The sequence below is a fragment of the Mytilus trossulus genome, chromosome 9 (assembly GCF_036588685.1).
Source record: "Mytilus trossulus isolate FHL-02 chromosome 9, PNRI_Mtr1.1.1.hap1, whole genome shotgun sequence".
In the NCBI taxonomy this organism is placed as follows: Eukaryota; Metazoa; Mollusca; class Bivalvia; order Mytilida; family Mytilidae; genus Mytilus; species Mytilus trossulus.
The window spans coordinates 49999347-50022916 of NC_086381.1; the positions used below are offsets into that span (position 1 = coordinate 49999347).

The 23570-nt window shown below is 33.6% G+C and overlaps 2 protein-coding genes across 2 annotated transcripts; both read right to left on the reverse strand.

Moving 5' to 3' along the window:
- Positions 1-6955: 6955 nt before the first annotated feature.
- On the reverse strand, positions 6956-19476 carry LOC134683060 (uncharacterized). The gene is made up of 7 exons (XM_063542101.1): positions 18673-19476; positions 12727-12909; positions 12009-12183; positions 10143-10416; positions 9504-9620; positions 8551-8787; positions 6956-7240 (listed from the first exon to the last, which is right to left on the reverse strand). Exons 1-7 carry the CDS (start codon positions 18818-18820, stop codon positions 6968-6970), a joined length of 1407 nt encoding a protein of 468 aa, XP_063398171.1. The 5' UTR covers positions 18821-19476; the 3' UTR covers positions 6956-6967.
- Positions 19477-21791: 2315 nt separating this feature from the next.
- On the reverse strand, positions 21792-23471 carry LOC134684716 (uncharacterized). The gene has a single exon (XM_063544022.1). It carries the CDS (start codon positions 23469-23471, stop codon positions 21792-21794), a length of 1680 nt encoding a protein of 559 aa, XP_063400092.1.
- Positions 23472-23570: the final 99 nt, after the last annotated feature.

Below are 23570 nucleotides of genomic sequence, written 5' to 3' on the forward strand. Positions count from 1 at the left end.
TCATTAACTATCCTCGATTTTTACCAAACTTGGACAGAAGCTTCTTACAATCAAAAGATAGTATCAAGAGGAATTTTTTTATTTATTTTTTTCCTCATTTTTTGTTGAGCCTGCGATTTACAGCAAAAGTAGGCGAGACACTGGGTTCCGTGGAACCCTTACAATTTTTTTTATATTTGCACATGTTTTTTATAAGTTTTGGATTTTCCAATAAAGTGTCCTCGAGCATCACTTTAGAAAAAATCACTTATTGTCGAAATGCGCATCTGTTACAGAGTTCCATTAATGACATTAATATTACTGAAAATTGACAGTAACAAATGGTATACCAAACAACTGTACTACAATGAAAACCAAAATGTTCAGAAAAAAATAGGACAATAGTAATGTAATCCAATGACGGTTCAAAAAGGAAAGAAAGTATTATATCTGTACACAACTAATCATATACATTATATAAACACATTAGGTATCAAAATGGACGTACATATATAAGCTCATGAGATATCAACCCAGAGACACGCCACTGTTATCTAACATGATTTTTAACATATATGTATAATATTCCCTGTTGATAAATTAAGAAATTATAAAAAAGACTTCCAATTCCATCATTCAAAGTTGACATCCAATACATTTACTTTTTCTTTGAATTTTTTTGGTCATTTATATTGCTCCTTCATTTTTAAGGTATTTAAACATGCCAGATTTTCAAATGCTAGAATGTAAATCAAAAAAGCATTTCGAACTTTGCGATTTGTAACAGTTCTTTTTCTAAGAAAATCATATGCAGTCATCACACAGTTTCACTTTTCAAATTGTTAATTTAAGTAAGGATGATTGAACATGTGTGTTATGTTGTCTTCAGGAGGGTAGAATTAAGTGTCGTGATGAAACAAAAACTCAAGCACATAGAAGGATGGCAATATTCATTAAATTTGATTAGAAAATGCTGCAGTACATTAGTAGAAACAAAGAAGAAAACAATCAGAAAACATATGTCAAAGAGAAACGCATAACTCTATGATTAAACAAGAGGCTCTTAAGAGCCTGCATGTGTCGCTCACCTTGGTCTATGTGCAAATTAAACAAAGGAAACAGATGGATTCATGATCAAATTGTGTTTTGGTGATGGTGATTTGTTTGAAGTTCTTACTTTACTGAACGTTCTTGCTACTTACAATTATCTCTTTCTATGATGAACTTTGCCCATTAGTAACAGAGGAAATTATTTGTAAAAATTTACAAAAAATTACCAAATCCATGAAAATTGTTAAAAATTGACTATAAAGGGCAATAACTCCTTAAGGGGTCAACTGACCAATCTTTTCATGTTGATTTATTTGTAGTTCTTACTTTACTGAACATTATTGCTGTTCACAGTTAACCTCTATCTATAATATTATTCAAGATAATAACCAAAAATGGCAAAATTTCCTGAAAATTACCAATTAATGGGGCAGCAACCCAATAACTGGTTCTCCGATTCATCTGAAAATGTCAGAGCAGATAATTCTTGACCTGATAAACAATTTTATTCAGTCAGATTTGCTCTAAATGCTTTGGTTTCAGAGATATAAGCCGAAATCTATATTTTACCCCTCTGTTCTATTTTTAGCCATGGCGGCCATCTTGGTTGGTTGGCCGGGTCATCGGACACATTCTTTAAACTAGATACCCAAATGATGATTGTGGCTAAGTCTGGTTTTATTTGGCCAAGTGGTTTCAGAGGAGAAGATTTTTGTAAAAGTTAACGACGACGGACGCCGAAAACGGACGACGGAAGCAAAGTGATTAGAAAGGCTCCCTTGGCCGTTTGGGCCAGGTGAGCTAAAAAGAATAAACACTGTCCAAAAACTAACAATTCTGAAAGATGAACTCTACAAGATACGCGGATTGAATTTTACTTTGAGACTCCTGAAGTAAAGCAGTTCCAGCAGTAATAATAACAGCCGTTGTGTTGGTCATACTAATTACTCGCATTCGGAGATGGCATTAATGCGAAATAGAAGACGGATGGTAGGCTGCTGAAATCTTTGACATAAACATTCCATTACGGTAAACCCAATTATGGTGATGTCCGAAAAATTGTGAGCCAAATTACTTTAAATTTTATATACGTAACCCTTTATTGATTGGCTTCTTTGTAAGCAGCTATATCAAAAGATTCATGATAGGAAATACTGGTTCTAAAATATCTACGGGGGTCTCTTTTTAACTCATTATAAACACAGACATACCGCTGGTAACAGTAATTTTTTTGAATTTTCAAGATATCAATTGGTAAAAAAAAATACCCATTGATATCAATAAGTCTTTTTTTATTTTTCAATCTGGAGTTAGTACAAACGCTATAGTTGATACGGTGTATTTGATTGTTAAAAGTCAAACTTCGCCAGATATCCTCACAGCACAAGCCTTATAATGCCAAAGGACAAACTTCAATTCTAAAAAGGCTTTCAAACACCAATTTAAAATACCGGTTAACCGGTTAATCGGTCGAACGATTGTCCGAGTAACCCGTTAGGCAAAACTGTACGATTTGAAAACACAAGTAAAAATGTATACGTCAATGGTTAAAATATGTACAAACTCGTTTCAATCGGGCGTCTGTACCATCAGTTGTAGGTTGAGCATCTGTGACAATATGATAGGCTAAAAATATATATATAAATATATATAAAATATATTTATATTTATATTGATGATTATATATTCTTAAAATGTTTATTAAATTGAATAAAATAAATACAGGGGAATATCTATTAAGAAAATCATGACCTTGTAAAAGGTTGTTCAATTGACCGCTACTGCATATGAAATATTTACATGCAGATTATGAGGTGACATGTAACAATTAGTTAAACACTGGACATACGTGTATTGCATACCATGTGGAGACATGTAGCAATAACAGTTAGTTAAAACACTGGACATGCGTGTATTCTTTGACCATTAATTTCCAGGTTGGCCAAAACATGTCAATTAGAGTCAACTTAATAGATATTCATCCCTGTATCTTTTAATTTAAGACTATGATGGTCAAATTAATAGAAACCTTGACACTGATTATATTCTGTATATATACTTGTGTATTTTACTGTATAGAAGAGACCGTCCGTTATGGACACTGGTCCAGACGGGCTTGAATAAACTACTATTCCAAATAACCATGTGTTGTGTCACATGTGGTTATTTTTGGTTAACCGTGACCAAAGGATATTAAGGTAAAGTGACTTTTTATTTGATACTCTTTACTTAATTTCTCAAAATGGCTAGACAAGAATTTAGTGCAGGGTCTGTTTTTCAAAATTTAGAAACACAAGTTCAAAGTTTCACTCAAAAGGTATTTAAAAAAGGCATTAATTCGATTGAAAGCTTTGATGGTTCAAAATCAGACAAATTAGGAATAGGTGTATCAGATGTGAGCACAATTGTTCATGATCAAGATGCTGATTTACTCATTAAAAAAATGTTTATTAGATAATGGGTTTTTTTTAAAGCGAAAATGTAGATATTTTTTATTTTTCTTATAAATCCATGGTGAAGGTTTTATTTTTTTTATTGATATTTTTTTATGTAATCATTATGATAAGGGTGAAGGTACTTATGATAGGTATTTGATTGTTTTAGTCAATATAAAAGACTGGCAACTTTGTAGGTATTTGAAAGTATAAGTCAATATATAAGTTTTGCGTACATATTGTAATGATATAATGAGAAGTTTTTATATGCTGTTTTTTAAAAGACAGAATAGATATTTAAATAAGAAAAAACAACATTTGAATATTAATATTTAAGAATTAAATGACAATAGGTAAAACTATTTTAAAGATGTTGGTTATATTTAAGTATTTAAATGCACGAATAATGATAATATCAAAACATTTAATATATCTTGATTTTGAATATAATAATTTAATTTTTTATTCATATTTTGATCTGTTTTCTGAAGAGACAATCAGTAATTCTAAAATATACGCGCCTATATACATTGGTATAAGAAAGTTTCATAAGAACACTTTTGGCGACGGATTTAAGGGTATTTCTGCGATGTTATAATCATATGGTTGTTCAAATATGGTTGACGCAGTTTGGTAAGTGCGTAAGCACATTTGTTTAGAGAAACAAAATATTCTATGGTATTTAGAATCCAAACCTCTATTTTCGCACAGTTATTGTGGTATTTTTAAAGAATGACGGACCTATCTTCAGAAAATAGCGCATAAATGATTAAAATTGATATAAGTGGTAAGTCCACTCTTAGGGAAATGTAGGTTTCTATAAGTTTTAAAAGTATTGACAGTTTTTAGCGATAAATGAAATATAGGATTATTTATAGAGAACATAAATATATAGTGAGGGTTAAAAATGAAAATGTTTCATAAGAAAACAATTTAGGATTTAAAATATGGAAACAAGTATCATATGATTAATCGTTATAAACAATAACGCGATACATCTTCTGTAAATATTTTAATGTGATGCTGATTGAATTAAAAGAAAATTAGCAAACCAAGAAAAAAAGAGAAAACATAAAGGAATATAAGCTCATTTATAAATTCCAGTTTAAGGGATATGACAAATGATAATAGTTCTGATAGACATAATTTAGAAAGTAGCCAAGACATGCCTGTTGATAAAATCAAAATACGAAATAAAAATAAACGAAAATTCAAAAGTTTGAAAGAAAAATCAATTAATGTTTAACTTTTTCTCAAACATATCTTGTTATCTTGATAAAATGAACGATTAACATGTCGTAGTTGTAGGCTTCGTGATGATTGTTTTTAAATAAATATATGTGTATATAAAATAATTTTGTTTTGATTAATCATTCCAATTCTCGCTTCAGATTGCTTGCTGAAAAATTGTTGATTGTTAAGAAATCCTATAAATATCAGTAATCTCTGAATCACAGCTTTGTTTATGAAAAAGGAAGGAAAGTGTTGGTTGAATTTTAAACCTCATTGTAAATAATTTTTCATTCTTAATACGTCTAGATAAAAGTTTATTTTATTAGTTTTATTGTTTTTGTATTTGAGTTTAAATTTATTTTGGTTCTTATTTCAAATAGATAAAAAGCAGTTAGAACTTGAGAACGACTTTGAACTATCAAATTTAGTAAATGCATTAACTTATTTTTGTTGCTATATTTATAGGTATTTGTTATTAAAATATTCTTAAGTGTAATAATAGGTGTTTAGCCAAGAGAATTTAGTAATAGAGAGATTCAAATAGTCACACGATACCTTGGTGGCAATCAAATGGTGTCAACTGATGTTGAGGGCGATGGTACTGCCTACAGAGATGTTGAAATAGCTTCTGCACCATTACTAGAACCAGCCACTAAGAACCATTATCCAGTATTGGATATTGGCTTTGATCATTGAACACAACGCAGACGTTTAGATGTACATAAAACTATACGATCACATAACTTTTTATTGGTAGAGGGAATCGTTCTACAGCATCACAGGTAGATTTTCCTGTAATGTTTCAGCCGGTGATAACTGAGCAACCTAGTCAGGGACTCTGAATTAACAGAGTAGGTAAGCTAGGTCAGTTAGGAGTAAATCAAAAACGGATGGTGGATCACATGAAGGACGGATGGTGGATCACATGAAGGACGGATGGTGGATCACATGAAGGACGGATGGTGGATCACATGAAGTACGGATGGTGGATCACATGAAGTACGGATGGTGGATCACATGAAGGACCGGATGGTGGATCACATGAAGTACGGATGGTGGATCACATGAAGGACGGATGGTGGATCACATGCACGTCGAAGTTACAAACAACGGATGGTGGATTACATGCAGGATGGAGTTTCAACAATGGATGGTGGATCACATGCAAGTCGAAGTTATAAACGACGGATGGTGGATCACATGCAAGTCGGAATGATTGCAGAACTTCTAAATGACGGGAATTGGTGTCGCAGATAAACAAATGGATTGTTGGAGTTGACAACGACGATCAGAGGAGCAGTTAACTGGAGTCGGGGTTATGAAGACGGTCAGCAGTTGATGGTTGCCCCTTTTTCTAGGAATAAGAAGTTCCAATAGTTGATGTTACGAACTTAGTTATTCACACAAGAATTGTATGAACTATACATTGCTGAACATTTAGATGTTGTTGAACTTTTGAAATGATTTTATTTATGAATATTTTTGTTGTTTTTAGAGAAATTTGCAAGCATTCATATTGTCACCGATTTTAACTAAAATATAAATTATATTTCTTAAGAAAGGGAGGAATGTGACAATATGATAGGCTAAAAATATATATATAAATATATATAAAATATATTTATATTTATATTGATGATTATATATTCTTAAAATGTTTATTAAATTGAATAAAATAAATACAGGGGAATATCTATTAAGAAAATCATGACCTTGTAAAAGGTTGTTCAATTGACCGCTACTGCATATGAAATATTTACATGCAGATTATGAGGTGACATGTAACAATTAGTTAAACACTGGACATACGTGTATTGCATACCATGTGGAGACATGTAGCAATAACAGTTAGTTAAAACACTGGACATGCGTGTATTCTTTGACCATTAATTTCCAGGTTGGCCAAAACATGTCAATTAGAGTCAACTTAATAGATATTCATCCCTGTATCTTTTAATTTAAGACTATGATGGTCAAATTAATAGAAACCTTGACACTGATTATATTCTGTATATATACTTGTGTATTTTACTGTATAGAAGAGACCGTCCGTTATGGACACTGGTCCAGACGGGCTTGAATAAACTACTATTCCAAATAACCATGTGTTGTGTCACACATCCCCCCTGGTCGAAATAGCGTTTTAATATTATAAGGACAGTTTTCAATATGCAGGTGCTACAGAAATATGCCTACTTAAAAAAAATGAAAGCAACATATTGTACACAATATGTTTTCATTCTAAACAAAGAAATTAAAAAAATATTTATTTATTTATAAATCCCATAATAAATCCACTCCATTGCTCTTATTGGTGGTAAAAGTGTACAAAATATATGTCCGTCAGCATTGTTTTCCGTTATATACGCATGCGACGTGACATGAAGTACATGATTTTGCTTCGTGACTAAAATATTCTTTTTATTCCAACTGGATTCTGTTGGTATAATAATATCTTCATGGAAGAGAATTCCTGGATTTCTTTTGTCAAATCTTTTTCTAATTTTCTCTGCTGATCTGTTATATGCTATCACGTAGGACGCCTGGGGTAGAGAAAAAAACATGAATTGATATAAGAAGATGTAGTATGAGTCACAATTTATAAAAGTAAACCATTACGCATTATAGATCAAAGTACGGTCTTCAAAACGGAGCCTTGACTCACACCGAACAGCAAGCTGTGAAGGACCCCAAAATTTACTAGCGTCAAACCATTCAAACGTGAAAACCAAAGGTATATTTCAAAAAATAAAAAAAGAGAATCGACAAACATTTATGAACCCTAACAAACGACAAAGCATGAATGTCATGAATGACCGTAAAAGACCTTAAGGCTTCCTCTTTATAAAGTTTACTTAATATTTAGCGATCTAAATGGCTTAGCTTTTTTCTACAAGCAAACTTTCTCGGTAGGGACACCAAAGCGATAAAACAAAACGTCAACTGAGATTACCATATCTCCAGAAAGCAGCTTATTTCTTTAGCAATGGAATACTTTGAGATTTTTGTTCCTTTAAAATATCATTTCTTTTTTTACTTAATTTGGAAAATGGTATGCATGAATTCAGAGCTGCATTCACATATACATGGTGTCGGGCTTTGTACAAAGTTTTGGAGTTCTCATTGTCATTTCTGTATACATGTATTTGTTGACCTGTTCGATCGCGTTCATGATGACTGACTACAGATACTAGTTTCATTGAATACCTCCGAAAGCATTTTCATTAAATATGCCGTTAGTTTTTTCGTTTTAATTGTTTTATAGCTGACTATGCGGTATGGGCTTTGAGTATTGTTGAAGGCCTTACTGTGACTTATAGAACTTTGTTAATTTCTTTGTTATTTTGGTCTCTTTGTGGAGAGTTGTCTCATTGGCAATCATACAACATCTTCTTTTTTACACTGTTAAAATTTCAAATCAGTTTTTCTTCGACTTATGAGTTTTGAATGTCCCCTTAATGAGTTGGTATCTTATATGGCTATCTCTTATTTTATTTATACATTTATAATTGTTCCTCGTAAATTACATGGAGTGTTTGTTGCGCTTGTAGATTGGAGTGATAGGGATGGGGAGTTTTTGGTTACTTTTAAAACATAAACGTATCTATGTGCAATCTAAAACAAAATTGTTTTCCGGAGCACCTGAGATTACCCCCTAGGTTTTTTGGGGGGTTCGTCGGTTGTTTTGTCTTTAGGTTTCAATGTTGTATTATCTGCTTGTCTTTTTTCTTTTATAACCATGGTGTTGTTAGTTTATTTTCGATTTATGAGTTTGAATGTCCCTCTGGTAGTTTTCGCCTCTCTTTCATGGGTACGTTGGAATTACGTTGGTATATACCATCATTATACTTACGTAATTCAAATCCTTGCATGTACGTTCTGGAGAATTGTCGGTTTGCGTTATTCCTAGCTTTTTCAAAATTGCATCTCTTCGGAACATCCTTGCATGTATCTGTAAAGGTATCTCATCGGAATCTATCTTTTCGACTGGCGTGTCCAGTTGTGAAAAAAGATATATCGTAACTTTTGAAATAGATTCGTTAAAGAGAGCCGGGTTAAATGCTGACTGATATGTGAAATAACTCTCTATCTGAAATAAATTTATAAAAATACTGATAATTATGTTAAAAAAAAAACTTTTATTATGATTTTTGCATCCTTAGACGGGCATTTTACATTCTACAAGAAAATATATATATCAGGGCAATTTAATTGTACTGCAAAACAATGACAAGAACAAAAAACGAAAACGAAAATGGCGGATGTTTAAACGATATTGCTATGCACTGCGTTTTATACCAGCGAATTGTACACGCCAAGTTTTGGTAACATCTTAAGGATCTTTTGAATTTTAGAAGGTTGTATGGTGATCTATAGTTATCAACTTCTGTTATAGTTGGTATCTGATTTAGGAGATAACTGTATTGTATTTTAAGCTTGGCCTTCGTAAAACGTAGATTTTACTGTCGCAAATTGAGTTTACCTAGCGACGCGGAGCGGAGATAGGTAAACGGATATTTGCGACAGTAAAATCAAGTTTTACGAAGGCCAAGCTTAAAATACAATACAGTTATCTCCATTCTAATGCCACATATTAAAATAAATGTAATTTAATAAATATTTTGGCTTAAAAATGGCATAAATGAAAAAGTCCGCGAAACTGTTGCATTGTCTTTAGCATCTAAACAATGTGACGTCATGTGTTTACTCTGGATGTCAATAATGAATACTTAACATATTTTTTTTCTAACTATAATCATAGTCCAAAAATCTGCATATCAAATGAAACATACATGACGTACTTACATTTATCCGAGTTGAATCTGGCCCAACAAGATCTGACAACCACATCTGTGACTGTTTAACCCAGTGAGACTTGTATTCTTTGGGGTCTATGGTTATCTGATGAGCTTTCAGTAACGGCTGAAATATACCATTTGGAATTATTTTACAATGCCGTTTTCTCTAATTGTGCAGGGTGCACTGATACCTGTTTTGACCCGTTTGATAAAATTTTGTATAAACAACACACTGCAACAAATTTTCACCAATTCCACCCGAAAGATTGTGTTTGTTTTTAGTTTTTTGCAGGCCATTGTCAGTTTGTTTTTAAAGTATCATTGAGCATGAATATCCCTTTGGTATGGTAGGCCTCTCTTTTTTATATACTTTTCATTCATAGCATTTTCAATTTTTAGGATATATTAAGCGAATTGTATCGTCCATAATTGAGCTGCTCTTACTTCATCTGCCAGTACAAATCAACTACATTTGAACGACTGTGTCAAAAACGATGCCGCTTAGATTAATTTCTGTTTTGTAATCGGTATGACTTATGTTTTTTATGAAAAAAAAGATGATATCAAGTTTGCGCGGTTTTTTTTTTATGAAAAAACGATTCATTCCGAAAAGAATTTGGTATTAATGAATTATTATAAATCATACCTCCAAAATTTTGCTTGTTTCTACAAAATGACCATTCAAAGAATCTAGAACAACTCTACCATTTTCTCCTCCACAATAGAGAAGAAATGTAGAAATTGGTTGAAGAATGTCCTGGAGTAGATTTTCATATTCTATGTCTAAAGCGATGTCCTGCAGAAGTAGATGGATAGGAAGTTGACCATTACTGAATATTCCATGATTAACACCATCTAACACTACCATTGGATAACGGTATTTTAGACTCGGTTCAGCTTTTATTTCTTGAAGATACTTTCTGTATAAAAAAAAGAAAATTGACAAAACGACGATTCTTATAACAATGTGAACGGTTCTAAAAAAATCTACTTTCCAAATTGCGAAAATGCTTGCCAATTTTCTTTTTTATTTAAAAAATAAATTCATCTTATTTTATATTCTTACTTTCAAATTGAGGTGTGTATTAAAAAAAATAATAGTGTGGTAAAAATAAATGAAAACAATATGTTGAATAATTCCATGCATCCGTTGCGCTATTCTGGATTTACCTTTATCTGGAACTCTCCGCCCCGATTTTTTTAAAGCCGCATATTTATAAGTACCAAGGTAGATGAATAACAAATAAATAAATAAAAAAATAAGCGCAAATATTACAAAAACAGTAAATGACGTCCCATTGTGCTGATTTTCGCAGTCTCCAACACCCGATTTGTCTTATAGAACTAAAAGCATTTCAACCTGGACGAAAACGAACTATTTATTAGGGGAAACTATATATTTGGGATAATTAATTTCTGATTAATGCATTTCTCTTCCGGCGGTACTCTATTTTATTATCATAAATATAAAGGAAATTATTTATGATAATAGTGGAATGTCTTTCAAAAAAAGAAATAGGAAAAAAGAACACGTTTTTAATTAAATATTATGTAATCTTTTATACACACAACGTACATAAACAACGTGAATATAACAAGAACACGCTTTCGAAAACATTAAAATATTTTTGATATATTAGTTATGTATATATGATTTATCTATTTCCCTATGAATACTTTCCTTTTCGTTTCATCTCCGAGAAAGTAACACCAGATCTCAAAGACATGAAGACAACTTAAAAAGCATTTTCAAAATCTTGTGACTATGCATGCATACTTTGTTTTCCCAAAATGTTATAAATCATGTGGTATGAAGCTTTTCTTACAAACATCGCGTTTAAAAATACAGTTGGAAATACTCTTTGCATAATAAATGATAAGTATGCAATTTTAAATTATTTGCTCTCACAGAAAAGATTACAAAAGTGAATAGTATTGGATATTTACAAGTGTTACATTCATGCGCCTCCGGGTGTGGGAATTTCTCGCTACATTGAAGACCTGTTGGTGACCTTCTGCTGTTGTTTTTTTATTTGGTCGGGTTGTTGTCTCTTTGACACATTCCCCATTTCCATTCTCTATTTTATGGTTCCCAAACTCTTGTAAAACAATAAATCAGAGGACAGTACCTCATTCGTTCCTTAAACTGAATATGCGATAGACCATAAATACAATAAAATATAAAAGTTGTGCTTATTATCTTTACTCAAATAAGGAATGTCATAGGTATTTTCAACGTATTGTAATTGTATTATCTATTATCAAAGTTTGAAATTCCCAACCTGAGATTTTGGTGGGGTTCGTTTTGCTTAAGTCTTTAGTGTCTCTAGTTTTCTATATTGTGTCTTGTGCAGTACTATTTGTCTGTTTGTCTTCTTCATATTTAGCCATGGCGCTGTCAGTTTATTTTCGATCTATGAGTTTGACTGTCCCTCTGGTATCTTTCGCCCCTCTTTTGAAACTTCAATTATCATTTTACAGTTGGTAATATTCGGTTTCTTGATTAACTCACTTGTAAACATTAGCTAGTGTTGTGATTTTTGTTAATCCGTCTAAATTCCCAATAACAGTCATTGTAGGTACGTTCAACTGCATTATTTTCTGGTCTGACGTAACGTGGGTACCAAGTAGTACAATTCCACTTACTACATCTGGGTATTCTGACACAAACTGTTGAATTAACGACCCTAAAGTGAAAAAAAAATGATGTTGCTGTATCAAAACGTGATTGCAACATATAAAGATGAGTGCTCGAAGGAACATGTGATGACCAACGAAGAATTGAAACTCCAAAGATCAAAACCAGATCTACAACCACAACTTGAAACTATCATTTACAAACACTAGAAGTGGTTAAAATCTAGCTTTGGCATCCGGAAAAAAAATATAAGTAAAATATGTACAAGGTATAAATGAACTTAAATACAAGCGATGCTATGTTGATTTGTTTGAGCTTTTGACTTAGTCATTGGATTAGCGACTTTCCATTTTGAATTTTTTCTCGGAGTTCAGTATTTGTGTGATTTTACTTTTTTCAGTATCTATGAAATGCTAGCAATTAATGCTGTTTTACTGTTTAAGTGATGTCACGAAGAATGTAGTGACCTTGAGATGCTGTAATTGACCATTGAATGCTGTCAGTTACATAAGGAGTTTGTCAAAGACGCTTAAATCCTCATTCAGTTATCAAATTGGTATACCGGTTATAACTTTTTAAACGTTAGATATACCAGACTGGCCATGTCCACCAAGAATTATTTGTAATTTTCCACTGGTCTTCTTTAAACGATACACCTCTGTGTTGATACTATCCACCAGTCGTAATACGTCTGTAACCTCATAATGTGTTCCCCTTTTGTTTTCAATTATACCTATCCATAATTGTAATGGAGAGAATGACTGGAGAGCGGTGCCTACAAAAATATAACAAAAAGTATTGGCCACAGATGCATGTTCGAACATCAAATACAGATATCAAAACCACAGTAAAGGAGATACCACTTGATTTATATGAGAGGATTTTGTTCTGCTTCTGTTTAGTTGCAATTTCTGTCCTGTCCTTTTCCACTCTACATCTATTCTGTCCTGCCTTTTTTTATTAGTTTAAGCCCCAGTCCCATTAGACCACGATCGCACCACGCTCACCACGATCTAAATTAAATTCAGATCGTGGTGAGGTCGCGGTATGAGCGGCATGAAAATGTAATTTTTCGTTAATTTCACGATGCTACTACGTCCTCATTACGCTCCTACAACGATCCCGCTACGATTATAACACGTTCTCACCGCGCTTATTCTGCGACCTTACTAAGCTTATCAAGATCTTTCTACGCTCATAACGTTCTCACTACGACCATACCACGAGTTATCCGATTGCAACACGATCTTACCACGCTTCTACTGCGATTATAGCACGTTCTTACCACGACTTCGCTACGTTCAATCCGCGATCTTACTACGCTCTCCTCAGCAATAACGCCAACATCGTGTTCTATATCAATACAGTATCATTCCTTCAGTTCTATTTCTGAGTAATACGTAGATTTCTCGGAAAAAATACAGCCATGCCACCAAAATATACTAGAACACGTGGGCGTAGTGTTAGGGTTGATGAAGAAACAGATGGAGCTCTGATAGAAACGAATCTTGATCAAGTAAGGATGTCGGGCCGACCAATCCGACCTAAATTACAACCTATTGTATGGTCTATAAAGCTGAAATGACGATAGTTTTTTGAACGATAGCAGATATGAAACAGATGCGTTAATATATATAGGAAGATGTGGTATGAGTGCCAATGAGACAACTCTCAATCCAAGTAACAATTTTTAAAAGTAACAACTATAGGCCAAGATACGGCCTTCAACACGGAGCCTTGGCTTACGCCGAACAGCAAGATTTAAAAGGCCCCAAAAACTACTAGTGTAAAACCATTCAAACGGGAAAACCAACGGTCTAATCTATATAAAAACAAGAAGGATGGTTGAGCCGTTAGAGAAAATGGACAAGAAGTCCCAATTACATGTAGACAAACAAAACCTGGGGAGAATTAATATATTTTATGGGAAAAAGACAATGAGAATAATGGTCGTAGTATGAACGTAGTCCGGTCGTAAGAAGAGCGTGATGAGGACGGCAAGGGCGTGCTAGAATCGTACTATGGTCGTGAACAGCGTGGTATAGTCGTAGTGGAAGCGTAGTTTGGTCGCGGTGAGAACGTGATGATCGTAGTGAGGTCGTAATAACTTCGCAATGAGATCGTAGCGCAGTTTCTCCGAAAAGAATCACGCTTTCGCTACGCTCTCACTACGATGGTACAGCGACCTTTGCGATCTTACTACGATCTTAGTGCGCTCTCACTACTCTTCTACTACGACCTGATTTCGCCACGACCGCACCACGATTGTTTTGAACATGTTCAAAGTTTGCCACGCTCATCACGATCTTGAAGACATCACCACGACCGTGATACGACCTTACTGCGATCTACACGATCGTACTACGATCATCAAAATTTGCTGTTTTTTTCACAGATCGTAGTGCGATCGTGGCCTAGTGGGACTGGGGTATTATCCTGACTTTTATTTTACATAAACTGGCATCTTTCCTTTTAGGCGATGTGTTTCATTCTGCCTATTTCATCCTAGCCTGAATCAATGTTTATAATACCCCTGCTCCCTGGGACAGTATTAGAAATAGTAACATTGTGCTAGTGACCTACTATGATATACTAGTATACGGAGTCAGTAATTTTTTTATCGGGGAAGAGCCCATATGTAAGTGCTGATTCGATCAAAATATAGCATGAGCCTAGATGGCTACGTCTTGAGTTTTTTTTTTTTTCTTCTTTTTCTTGCAGAAGTACGGGATATAGTGTCACATGTAAAAGAAAACATTATTCATTATTCATCTTGAATGCAGAAAATTTATTCTGTTTCATTATTCATTATTTATCACTTAACGTTGATAGTGACGTACTTAAGCGCGGTATTTATTTTTATATTTTATTTTATTTTATTTTTTAGTAATTTATGTTGTATGCCTGTGATGAACGTTTACAACGTTTTGGATGCTGTATCCAGATTAGATTGTCAATCTTCTGTCACATTAACCTATTATCTCATCAAATTTTGTAAAAGTAACGGAACTATAAACAACTGTCATACAAGTTGGAGGCTTATCTAGCAGGAAAACAAGAGTTCGGAATCTGAGCTTCAGTATTTGTCGCTTGTTGATGTGGTTCAAAAGTGTTTCTCATTTCTCGTTATCTATAAAGATTAGACCGTTGGATTTCCTGTTTGAATGGTTTTACACTAGTATTTATTGAGGCCCTTTATAGTTGGCTGTTCGGTGTGAGCCAAGGCTCCATGTTAATGGCCGTACTTTGACCTATAATGGTTTACTTCTATAAATTGTGACTTGTGAAATGGATGGGGAGTTGTCTCATTGGCACTCAAACCACAACTTCTTATATATAATTTGCCCATTATTTTCTTCCAAAAATGTCTGTACCTATTCAATGATATTACATTAATTTTTGTCAATCCTTCCGTTGGTTGAATATCTTTAATTTTTCAAGCTTTTCCCCTTTAAAAATTTGGTTATACCCTGGAGTTCGGTATTTATGGTATACTTTATCATTTTTTTTTCTCCAATGGCAGATATTTGATCTGAATATTCATAACTAACTTCTATTCTTGAATATAATTACAATTTGCTTATGATGGTTCCTTATCCCACAATTTTTTGGGTATTTTTTGGTACTGTTATAATACCAGGAATCTATAGCAATATAATATAGCAATCTATAAAAATATAATATTTCTTTCATTATCAAATTTCATTACCAAATTAATGACACGCAATAATGTCATTAAACCCTTTAAACTACGTTTAGTATTTCGGTATTCTGGCATTTGGAGTGAACTGCTTGTTGTTTTTGTTGTTTAACAATGACCGCCATGCCTGCTGTTTGTTTGATTTCATTTGTTCTAGTAATGGGTTGTTATGGTCATAAGGTGGATTCTGGATCGTATACTCTAAAAATTGGTATGTATGTTATCGTGTTCTGTACCGAGATATAGATAGCATTAATAGCTTTTATTCGACATAAAGGTTTTGACTCTTTTGCCGTTTTGTTTATTGATTTTCCAGTTGTGTTGATTCAAGCGCCACTGACGAGTCTTATGCAACCGAAAATCATGCATTGGATACCAAATTTCAAGCTGTTTATAACAGTGAATTTTTTTTGGGTTATAATTTAAAACAAACAACAGCAACAAAACATTTGCATTATTAATTATCTAATTATTAAATGGAGCCGAGCGAAGACAATTAGTTAAAAATGAATGAAAAACTTAACTAATACATAAGTCATTTTTTTATAAATTATATAAGCACGATAAAGATCATAAAGAGAGGCGAAAAATACCAAAGATATGTTCAATTTCATAAGTCGAAACAAACTAACTATGCCATGGCAAGTATAAAAAAAATCACGAACCCCATCAAAAACCGGAGTGATCTAAAGTGCTCCGAAATGGTTGATCCTGCTTCACTTGTAACGCCCGTTCTGTGTATCATGCAAGGAAATTCGCGGTGGTAAGACTCAATTGGTAGGCAACATTTCAGGAAAGAGGACGGGATTGTGGTTGCAACGATCAACCAAGTCATGCATGATTGCGTCTGTAAATTTTCGAGCGAATTATTTCAACTCCAGCACTTGCACTTGGTACTCTTTGTTTGATAGCTTCCTTGCTTTAAGATACCATACCAAATTTTAGAATTGATAGATTGGTCAATTTGATATCCATTATAGTTACCCTGCTATTAAAATTTTATATTCAGTTTCTTTCATGTGTTTTTCGTTAAACAGAAAACGCCAGTTTTGAAAATCTTCATAGTATGTTCATGAAAATCAATGGAACAGGAAAAGGTAAAACTATCTACTTTATGATACTGAAGATGTGTGTACTTGAAAATGTTATTTATATGATACAACTTTTTAGATAGGGATATGTTCATATGCTTTATTCACAAATAAACTGTATGCGGCTGTCAACGTTTTTTTTTCCAATTTAATCTGTGAGTGCACATTACATCAAATTTTCAAAATTCAATACAATACTTGTCTTCTTCCTGTAGATTTACATTTGGATATATATTCATGCATCGTCGGGGTTCGAAATCATTCTGTTGGGATATCGAGACAACACCGCCTGCACTGTGTCCAGTGCTCTAGAACGACAATATATTTATACAGACATACCATGATACATGGACACATAATTAAATTGAATAATTTCATAATAATTTCCTACCTCCCCGAAAACATAATTTTCCTAATGTCCGTTATTTTTAAACCTATGTCGTGTTTTTTTTATTCATTCATTACACAAATATGAATAAAAAATTATGATGAAAAACAAATAATTTCAAATCTTTTCTTATTTGACTTTTCAATCTTTTCTTATTTTTATACAGGTTTGAGAAAACATAACAAAGTATTTTCAGCCTTTGCAGCTTCTTTAACTGCGTCAAAGATTTTGGGAACTGGTGAAATCGTAAAGTTTAACAAAGTTTGGACGAACGTCAATAATGATTATGATCCGAATACTGGAGTATATACAGCTCCAGAACCAGGGGTGTACCAATTCTCATGTTCCGTTATGACACAAAACAATAAGGAACTTCGAGTTCACTTGTGGAAAAATAAAGAAAGGACAGTCGCTATACATACTGGTTATACGGGTTACAATATGGGAACTCTAAATATGATATTAGATCTTGTGAAAGGTGACAAAGTATACATTAAACAACAAGTTGAGAGACAGACATACATCTACAGTGAACCTACAAGCAACTTCAACATGTTTTCTGGATATCTAATTCGCTGAATAGTATACGAATAAAGGTTTAACAAAATTAAACAATATTTTCATTATTTCCTTTTAAAATTGTCAATTGGACAGATACTTATGGTTATAAGCACTTACATTGCAACATTTCGGAAGCTTCATAGACATATATTTTCAAAAGTGTTAATCTAGACGTTGCGATTGACGTATTACAAGTAGAACAATAAATATTTTGTATTGTAAAACTGATTTTATGTTTTCATGACAAAAATCGTGGTAATTGACTCCAAGGAACTAGTAATTTTCATTTTCTACATTATGCGGTATGGGTTTTTTTTCTCACTGCTGAAAGCCTTACGGTGACCTGTAGTTGCTTATACGTCATATATGTCATTTGGTCTAACAATTGGTACATGCATATGAACGGCGTTCAATGAATAAAAATAGTTGTGTTTTCAATAAAAAATAATTTTGTTCAATACTTGACCGCCGTTGGATATTCTTTCACGATCATTTCTCTCGATAAACCGAATGACACCCGTGTAAAAGAGCATATATCCCAAATAGCTCACTCACGGCACACCAAATAAAAAACATTATAAGCTTTCGTATGATTTTCGGATATTTTACATATAACTAAAACGAAAACGGAGCCACGTATTTTGGACGTTTAAGTAAGCAAGTATTAATCAATCATAGATATAAACTTTCAACTTTTTAAGCACGGCGTAAAACGAAAGAAAAATAACATTGTAAAACGCTTTCTCAATTGTTTTGTTTCATTACACTTTATAAATTAGAAATATAAATCATAGTTACCTAGGGGTTTGTAAGCTTCAGCTGGAACATCTTCCTCGGGAAATAAAATGAAAAGGACGGCGTCAGCTCCAGGTTTCTTTGCTGTAAGAATTCTATGGCTGACGACAAAAGACAGAATTGTTCCAAACACTAAGAGTATGAATTGCATTTTATTTATTATATATAATATCACATTTTACTAATGCATTGTTTGCTGAAGAAATATATACGCTAATCTATTCCTTGTGTGATAGTTTACTTTAGCGCATGGTATGAAATATGCCAACGATTCTGTTTTGATTTACGAATAAATAGTAAATAATAATGATGAATAATACTATTATATCTCAAATAACAATATCGTAGAATGAAGGATTGTGAAATAATATTCCACTTGCTGTGCTTTCCTCAATGTATCACGGTTGAATTGGGCTATCTGTAAACTTCGCAAAATATCACAGCGTCTGTCGGTTGCGAATGTGAAATAAAACCGCCTTTTCAATCAGAAAATTATCCAAAGATGCATTAGTCTTTTTAATTTGTATTTCATGTAAAAGAAATTAAATAAGCACCTCACAAATTATCATTAGTATCGAATCAATGCGAAAAATATGAATAAAGAATTTTTAATCTCCCATGTTTTCATACAAGTACTCCGTTCCTGGATCAAAGAAAATCTGGCTCAATAGTCTCGTAAGCTTCCGAGGGTTACCGAGAGCAAAGCATAATATCTACATCATTATTTACCCTTAGAGTTGCATAACCTAACATTATGAGAAAAATACAGTATCATTGTCAGAAAGTAATGGCTATACTTTTAATCAGATGATAGTCTAAGTATACGAGAGGGAAATGTCAATTGTGATGAGGGCCATTAACTAATATTACACAGAATTATATCTGACATATCAGAACCATCAGAAGTAGAAAACGTATATATATCATAAAATAATTCAAATATACTATTATTAAAAATACAAACGAGACGCCCTTTCACTTAAGAGTCTTCCTCTAGGGTGTTCGGTTTAAATTTTAACAAATATCAATTAGAAGTGTCCATTTCCGTTAAAAGTTCATGATTTAAGATAAATATCTTTGTGTCTTCCAATGAAACGGATGTATAATTGAATACCCTTAACCATATGAACCGTGAATTTGTATGGGAAAGGATAATAATAGGTGACAAAAGTCTCGTTTGAAATTACTGTCTAATTTTTTTAATTTTGATACTTTCGCTACTCCAATGTGTCCGGTTCCATAGTTTATACACTCTCATGCATTTTCAATTTCTAGATTATGTCTATTAATTGTTTAACCCCTATAAACCAATCTGACAATATACGACCTCCCCCCCTTTATATATTGCGAATAAATATAATTAAATGCTGTAATCATAAAGAATGACCTCAAAACCTCTAGGGTATCTTCTTCATGTAAGCGTACTGATATTGTCAATAAATTGACTATTGTTGATAGAAAATACAATTTACGAGTCATTTAATGATGTGTTTATTAGAATATATAAAGACTGGAAGATAGAAAGAATGATAGGTGAAGAAACGGGGTTAATAGTTTGTGTTACTCTGACAGCTCAAGAGCATGTATAATTATATAACCATTGCAGTACGTCAGTTTTTACGATATAAAAAAAATCCAGTTTTTTACAATCAAGAAGTTGCACTGGTTTTACTGTATTTAAACTCATGCCACCTTAAGTTCTACAAAGTTTGATATTGCCATTGCGCCTAAAGCTGAAGTGCAATGTGACACAAGTTTGTATTCTCCACATGGAAATGCCCGTGACAAATCAGGAATATTACAAATATTATATTTTCCAACGTTTGATGCATGTGTTTGAGTTTTTGTTTTTTTTCCATTTCATCATGGGACCTCCCGTTCTGAGTTTTCCTTTGAGATCCGTATTTGTTATTTTATTCTTTTTAATTTTCATTCTCAAAATGTGAATACTGTTGGCCATTGTGGTGAATTGCTGAAATTTTCTAAGCGTAAATAAGATTTTTCACAAGTCAACTGGTTACTAATATAAAGTTTTGAACTGAAGTTCTCTCAGATTCTAGCTCCATCCACTTGTTCTCGAATCCAATAAATACTCAATTGTTTTATAACGTACTACTTCTTTACGTATACCAGAAGCATCAACATTTGATGAAGAACTGTAGGAAAAGGTATCTTTTATGTTAATCCTTAATAGGACAGCAATTTTGCAATGGATGAAATCAATGATTTGTATAGTAGCAATAGTAGTCTTCCTATACAAATCCTTGATGGAATCAAATTTTATTAATCATTCTAACTGTAGCCTGACAACTTTTGCCCATTCTATCGGAGCTACGGAAAAACCAGGAGGATATCACAAAGACAGCGCTCTACTGGACCCAAGAAGGTAACAAAAAGATAGGAGAACCTTAATTGAAATGAAGGAGAACTGCAGAGGCAGAGGATACTAAACTTCAACAGACATTGGGCACACTACAGAAAAATGCCGACAACCGACAAAAGGGAAAAATCTTTATTTCTGCCCAAGTTTCAGGCGTTTAAGGGCAGTAAAATACGTAAGCAACAATAGAAACTGTGTTTGTCATAAAAAGGTGTTTTTCATCAGACAAAGATTGCAATACATGTACCACAGTTTCAGCTTTTCAGATCGATCTTATTTTATTCTTATGTTTGGTGTTGTGAGAGATATGTGTCTTCTTTAATCAGATATTTGCAAAAAACATAAATTTGCTTGATGTAAGGATATGCTGCTGTGTAATCAATATTCCAGGGAGACGCAGGATGACCTTGGTCACTTTTTAATTCTTTGGAATTGCACGAATTTAATTTATACCAACCAAAAACAATATAATAAAATTTCTCCCAACACATTACATATGCGTTATGTTTGTATGCGTGTATTACTGTATGTAAATATATTCAAAAGTGTCTCCTAATGTTAGCCATAATCATCCCTGAACGTTAGTTGATCTTTTCCGGCTATCGTTTGGGCAATGAATATTTAACTCAAATTTCAAATAAGCACTATAATTTTATTATTATTTAAGGCCGATAGTAATATACACAAATAAACATCTTGCAAATACATACACTAGCACTATATTGATAACAAAAACACAAGCTTAGAAATAATAGTTCTGCTCACTATACATTGCAAATTCTGTGAAACTGGTTGGCTGCGGACAAAACCTTTTTCTTGACTGATCTCTTTGTGCTTGCACTAACTGTACATGTGGTGCATATTCCGGAAATTTTTCGAGGAAATAGTTCGGTACTTGACGCTTTCTATTATTTGCTCTGCTCCTCTTGTTGGCAAACCACGACTTGACCTGAGGTACCGTAATTCCAGCTGTAATGGCTAGCATTTCCTTTTCTTCCTCTGACGGGTATGGATTGGCGATGTGTTGTTTGTACCATGCGTTCAATGCTTCTCTGGATTTGCTGCCAAGTTGACTGTTCGTGTTACCATTATCTGTGTCTTTTCTCTTTCCGGTAAGCTTATGTTTGATCGGATGTGTGTTTCCAGTAATGGAAAGTGTATTAAAGCAACGAACTCTTTTGTTTGCCATCCATTTCTTCACCTGTTTGGCAGAGAGGTTTGAAATTTTTGCTAGTGCTTCTACTTCGTCATCGTTAGGGTATGGATACGTCACATGAGCGTCATACCATTCTGTCAGTATCTGTGTAGCTTCTGGTTTAATCTGGCGAGGCCTTGACAAACTTTTATCAGTTTTTGGTTTCTTTTGTTGTTGATCAGTTGTGAGGTGACTTTCTTCTTCAAATTTGCGCTTTAGTGATAGTCCTCTTGGCGAATTAGCTCTCTGGTCAGTATTTGGTGGTGATGCCTGCTTGTCTTGCATGTAATCTTGTCGAGGTAAATCGAATGATTCCAATACATTTGAAATGTGTACTGAAGTAGTTGCACCAAACTGCTGATAAAAGTCTGCACTTTCAGGGAGAACATCGGCAGCTTCCATGGCCAAACTGAGAACGTCTATGTCCTGAATCTGTGAACTCGTATCATTTGCTGAGAAACTGGTGGTAGATGCTGATTCATCTGAAACATTCAAGTTTATAGCTCTTTTTGCAGTTTGTTGGATTTGTTTTGGTGTAGTTTCTAGTAACAAGAGTTCGTCTAGATTACGATTGGTGTCTTCTATCAGCTGATACCGGCAGTTGTCAAATCTGTCATGAATGAAATGAGTCCGACCTTGTGTGGAGCTGACTTCTATGTATCTGGCTACTTCCATTGTGCTCACCTCTTTGGAATATCTGCATTCAATGTCTCGAGCTTTTGTTACAACTTGGCAGTTCTGTTGAGATCTGAATTGCAGGAATCTCTTCTGAAGATTAAGATGAGCAGTGTGGATATTTGAACCTCGACCAACAGCACTGTTCTTGGTATCCCATTTGACGTTCATTAAGTTTGTTGGTACCTGCATATGTAGGCATTCTTCTGCTAACAATTTGGACAAGTCTTCAAACATTGGGTTTTGTTGCAAGTTTTGTAAATAATTGTCTTTATTATTGTACAGAGGTTTCAGTTGCTGTTCACCAGTTAGTAGTCGTCTGCGAGTCTGTTTGCTGTTGATGTTGTTTCCAGGTTGGGCAAGGGGATAAGCTGGTTTCCTGTTGAAGACGGATATCCCTGTTACCGGTGACATGCCATTTGATTTGTTTTCAGATAACAACAGTAGAGATGGTGACAGAAACTTGAGAAAGTCTGGCGTGGCAGTCTCTGATTGGTCGTAGTTACGATCGTCTCCAAACTGGAACACGTGGTTCTTGTATGGGGTCTCCATGTCAATGCTTCCTTCAGTATATCTTTTGAGTTTTCTTTCTTTATATTTTAAATTTTCAATACTGAGATTATGAATTAAAATGTAATAATTAACACTATA